Below are 6000 nucleotides of genomic sequence, written 5' to 3' on the forward strand. Positions count from 1 at the left end.
CTCTGTACTATGCTCTGTTCATCTTTCCCCTCGATCCTGACTAGTATCCCAGTCTCTGACGCTGAAAAAACAGCCACACAGCACGATGCTGCAACCCCACTTCGCCGTAGGGATGGTGCCAGGTTTCCTCCAGATGCAACGCTTGGCATTCAGGCCAAAGAATCTTGTTTTTCATGGTCAGAGTCCTTAAGGTACCTTTTGGCAAACTGTCACAAGCGGGCTGTCATGTGCCTTTTACTGAGGAGTGGCTTCCATCTGGTCACACTACCATGAAGGCATGATTGGTGGAGTGCTGCAGAAATCGTTGTCCTTCTGAAAGATTCCCATCCCATCCACCTCCCTGACCAAGGCCTTTCTTCCCCCGATTGCTCAGTTTGGCCAGGCAGCCAGCTCTAGTAGGAATCTTGGTGGTTCCAAACTTCTTGGGGACATTCAATGCTGCAGAAATGTTTTGGTACCCTTCGCCAGATCTGTGCCTCGAAACAATTCTGTCTCGGAGCTCTACAAAAAATTCCTTCGACCTCATGGCTTGGTTTTTGCTCCGACATGGGACTGTGGGACTTTATAGGTGTGTGCCTTAACAAATCATGTCAAATCAATTGAATTTTGTAGAAACATCTCAAGAATGATCAATGAAAACAGGGTGCACCGGGGAGCTCAATTTAGTCTCATAGCAAAGGGTCTGAATACTTAGGTAAAATGTATGTTTTATTATTTTTATACATTTGCAAACATTTCTAAAAACCTGTTTTTACTTTGTTATTATGGGGTATTGTGTGTGTATATTGACGAGGAAAAAAGGATTTAATCCATTTTAGAATATGGCTGTAACGTAACAAAATGTGGTAAAAGTCAAGGGGTCTGAATACTTTGAATGCATGCACTCTAAGCGTGGTGAGCTTCTATTCAAATAAATCTAGACAAAGAAATGTTCACAGTCCTCACTGCCTACTCAAATGACATTATATCCCTCCCCCATAAAAACACCACACCCCTAATCCATCCAACTGTTCCCAGTAATACTTTAAAAGAGAATGTGCCAATGGCAACATATGACTCTCTCATAGGTATGAATGTGGTGGGACACATGGGTTGTGTCCGGGACCATACTTCTTATACAGTGAACTACTTTTGACATATGTTATATAACCGTGCTGGCATTGTTTTCTCCTTTTTCATGTCCCAACAGTGAGTTGAGTAGCTGTGATTGTTTTATCGGATTTATTTGGCGTAGACTACAGCCAGACAGTAGCCTGTGAGATTGGAGTCAATAAATTGTCAGTTCGAGAACTGTTTTGTACTTTCAATTATGATCTAGGTCATTACAATGTGTTATACTTGGGGCCAAAAGTTTTCCTCCAAACTACATCATGACATAACAAACATGCTCATTTATGAGTAATCCGCCATTAACTACCCAGTAATCATGACCAGATGCCACACCCTTGGCTTCTACATTTGACACGACTGTAGCTACGATGCAAGGACTTCTTCCTCCAGTTTCAACCTCCATTCATCCACAATCTACATCTCTTTGGGAATAAAAAAAAATAAAAATTTCACTGTGCATGTGACAAATACAACTTCAATTGTTGATATACTGTTTATCATTCACGAAAGGAACATAATTAGGCTACAGCATTGAGGGAAGTGTTTGGGGTTTGATTGTGGTTATTTCTGGTAACTTGGAAGTCTATAAAGTTTGTCCCAACTGTAATGGTGGCTGTCATGGTGGCTGTCATTTACCTTTGACAAGGCCAAGGGGTGAGGTAGTGTAGTGAGCACTGAGATAGAGAACCTGACTCCGAGTCCTCTATCATAGTGCCGCACCCCAAATTGTTACAAATCTACAAAGCCCCCTTATCTTAATAGGCCGTTAGAAGTATAATTTGCACCAAGGAATTGGGCCTAGCTAAAACATTCCCCATTCAATACGCCCAACAAGTGACAGCTGTCAATGAGGCAATGGCATATGCTACGTGGTTATCCTTAGCTAGCTAGTAACTATCTAGTATTTCAAAACCACTCTTTAGGACTGGTATCTAACATTAACTTAACTAGTTAGCCAAAGGTTTGGTTGTAGCTAACTAGCTACAGTAGAAATCTTCGCCATCCCCTACCAAGCTAGCTAACGTTATCGTTAGCTACCCAGCTATACTTCTTTGTGTCCATGTCAATGAATAAAGTAGGCCGTGGACTTTGCTAACGTTAGGTTAGCTAGCTCTAGCTAATTAGCCAACAAGACAAAAAGTAACTAACGTTACCTAGTCTGGTTAACGTTCATTTAGCTGGCTAGCTGACACACAATGGTGTTGCTGCCGTCAAATGTGTTGTTACTCATTAGATTACATTTCAATGTGAGATATGAATCAATGTCTGGCTACCTATTATGACAACGAAGGAGTGAACCAGAAAGTGTCCTTGGCTGGTGTGGCTTTTAGCTAGCTAGCTGGCCCAAGCATCATGTGCTATGCTTAGTTTAGTTAGCCTAGCTAGCATTACAAAGGGGGGCTGTTTTTGTAGACCAATGTTTTCCGTGTTTGAATGCCAACTTACCGAGATAGACACTTGATCCTCCCCTGTAAACTTTGGTATGTATTTATCCCCTCTTGCCACCTCTGAACTGTTCAATGGTCTAAAACGGCACATCACTTTGATGGTGCACTCGGCCGGGTCCGCCATCTTCGCCGCTGATGGAAAGTCACAACTGACAAGATCCTGCTAGCTAGCTGTGCTACAACAGGAGAAGCGCCGGGTCGCTCTGTGCCTGTCGGAGGCAAACAGATGCCGCACCCGTGAATGCTGGTTGAGTTAGGTCAATCTCTTCCCTCCTCGGAAAACGCAGCAAGTCGACTATTCATCAGAAATATACATTTAAAAGGACATCCATTGAAAAGGTGGAAGTCATGTTGACGCACCTACTGTACTCTAGACTTGTACTTCGAGTAGGGAGGGACCCCTGTGTCTGCTATGCCATGGAACACCGTCTGTATGCGGCTGTGAATAACCCACTGACGTCACCTCTGTAGGCGACTTCTTCGATGAGGCGGATGGCATCCAAGAAATGTCGCATTACCGACAGCTACTAGACTGGAGTACAACTTCCTTATACTTTGCTTGAAAAAAATAAATAAATACCCTACCATCTAACACTACTCAGAAAATAAATAAATAAAACATTCAATTATTAAAAAAAAAAAAAAAAAACACCTCCCTACACCACTATTTAAATCTATTTAATCCTACCTCAGGCCAACAACCTGAAAGGATGGGACACGACCACTTATCACACCCAGTAACTCTTTTGATGTAAAATATCGCACACCCAAAAACCTCTGCAGCTGCCACCACAACCTCCATTTTCTGTGACTTACGTTCTATCCCTGCAGTACAGATGATAACCATTTCTATAAATACCAAAAATCCAATCTCACTGAAACCTATACAGTTGAAGTCAGAAGTTCACATACACTTAGATTGGAGTCATTAAAACTCATTTTTCAACCACTCCACAAATTTCTTGTTAACAAACTATAGTTTTGGCAAGTCGGTTAGGACATCTACTTTGTGCATGACACAGGTCATTTTTCCAACAATTGTTTACAGACAGATTATTTAACTTTTAATTCATTGTGTCACAATTCCAGTGGGTCAGAAGTTTACATTCACTAAATTGACTGTGTCTTTAAACAGCTTGGAAAATTCCAGAAAATAATGGCATGGCTTAAACTTCTGATAGGCTAATTGACATCATTTGAGTCAATTGGAGGTGTACCTGTGGATGTATTTCAAGGCCTACCTTCCAACTCAGTGCCTCTTTGCTTGACATCATGGGAAAATCAAAAGAAATCAGACAAGACCTCCTTGGGAGCAATTTCCAAATACCTGAAGGTACCACGTTAATCTGTACAAACAATAGTACGCAAGTATAAACACCATGGGACCACGCAGCCCTCATACAGTTCAGGAAGGAGATGCGTTCTGTCTCCTGGAGATGAACGTACTTTGGTGCAAAAAGTGTAAATCAATCCCAGAACAACAGCAAAGGACCTTGTGAAGATGCTGAAGGAAACAGGTACAAAAGTATCTATATCCACAGTAAAACGAGTCCTATATCGACATATCCTGAAAGGCCGCTCAGCAAGGAAGAAGCCACTGCTCCAAAACTGCCATAAAAAAAGCCAGACTACGGTTTGCAACTGCACATGGGGACAAAGATTGTACTTTTTGGAGAAATGTCCTCTGGTCTGATGAAACAAAAATACAACTGTTTGGCCATAATGACTATCGTCATGTTTGGAGGAAAAAGGGGGAGGCTTGCAAGCCAAAGAACATCATCCCAACCGTGAAGTACGGGTGTGGCAGCATCATGTTGTGGGGGTGCTTTGCTGCAGGAGGGACTGGTGCACTTCACAAAATAGATGGCATCATGAGGTAGGCAATTATGTGGATATATTGAAGCAACATCTCAAGACATCAGTCAGGAAGTTAAAGCCTGGTTGCAAATGGGTCTTCCAAATGGACAATGACCCCAAGCATACTTCAAAAGTTGTGGCAAAATGGCTTAAGAACAACAAAGTCAAGGTATTGGAGTGGCCATCACAAAGCCCTGACTTCAATCCTATAGAAAACGTGTGGGCAGAACTGAAAAAGCGTGTGAGCAAGGAGGCCTATAAACCTGACTCGGTTACACCAGCTCTGTCAGGAGGAATGGGCCAAAATTCATCCAACTTATTGTGGGAAGCTTGTGGAAGGCTACCTGAAATGTTTTACCCAAGTTAAACAATTTAAAGGCAATGCTACCGAAAACTTTACATAATTGAGTGTATGTAAACTTCTGACCCACTGGGAATGTGATGAAAGAAATAAAAGCTGAAATAAATCATTCTCTCTACTATTATTCTGACATTTCACATTCTTAAAATAAAGTGGTGATCCTAACTGACCTAAGACAGGGAATTTTTACTAGGATTAAATGTCAGGAATTGTGATAAACTGAGGTTAAATGTATTTAGCTAAGGTGTATGTAAACTTCCAACTTCAACTGTATCAGTTGTTGGCTTATCCTACTGTACTGGTACAGATCTACTACTCACGCCACTCCTCTCAGGATCCCTCACCCTTGCCTCATATTCCTCTACCATCTTCACTGCCTCAGCATATGACCACTTCTGCACTACTCTAACCCTGGAAACGTCAACCTGCCTCTCTCGCATGGGACATTTCTGATCCCCAGCCCCATGGGCACCGCTACAATTAACACTACTTTCTACAATTCTATACATTCCTTTGTCTCGTGCCCTTCTGCACACTTCTCACACCTAGGAACCTCCATCCTACACACTACTGCCACATGCCCATAAGTGTAATGTATTCTGCACAAAAGGTTGTACAGGATAACTTCTATATCACTTGGTCGTGCAAAGACTCAACATCAAAATTCAAAAGAACAGACAATGACTTCTGTTTCACCACACACACGCCACCCTGTCTGCGTCGCACCAAACGACGAGTATCACCAACAGGGAATCTTCCCCTTCATTTGGCCAGCTTTCACATTTACCGCTACCTCAGTAATCCCTCCTTTCAATGGCACCCTTTTCTTAAGAGCAAAACAATTCACATCTCTTACCCCCATTCATTTAACATACAGCGCCTGCTTCCTCTGACCAGCAGAAACAAACAATTATCACAAGACCACTTCTGGTTACCCTCGCCGATTCCACAGGACCCAACTCTGTTTTAACCCACCCTGAAACCACAAATGGATCAGCCATAAGGCAAGGGTCAACTTTTTCCAAAAACTTTACCCTTACTGTCAGTCTCATCTTTATCCTGACCCTCAATGCAAGCCTTGGGCTCCGAGAACTTCACCACACCTACCACCTCCGATACTTCACCCTCATTTGCTTCCATTTCTCTTCCTGTCTTCAACTCACTCTGCTAACATTCTTCATTGACAAAACATTTCCCTTTTTTACAAAAGATTTCACAGACTCA

General features: G+C 42.3%; 1 protein-coding gene across 1 annotated transcript in view; it reads right to left on the bottom strand.

Annotated features, from left to right (window-relative positions):
* LOC106590040 (kinesin-1 heavy chain) overlaps positions 1 to 3033 on the bottom strand; it is a 53429-nt gene extending 50396 nt beyond the window's left edge. The window contains exon 1 of the mRNA XM_014180536.2: positions 2557 to 3033. Within this exon, the coding sequence (XP_014036011.1) occupies positions 2557 to 2682 (126 nt within the window). The 5' untranslated portion in view covers positions 2683 to 3033. The remainder of the gene's footprint in view (positions 1 to 2556) is intronic.
* Between the last annotated feature and the right edge of the window lie 2967 nt (positions 3034 to 6000).

The sequence above is a fragment of the Salmo salar genome, chromosome ssa29, assembly GCF_905237065.1.
Source record: "Salmo salar chromosome ssa29, Ssal_v3.1, whole genome shotgun sequence".
In the NCBI taxonomy this organism is placed as follows: domain Eukaryota; kingdom Metazoa; phylum Chordata; class Actinopteri; order Salmoniformes; family Salmonidae; genus Salmo; species Salmo salar.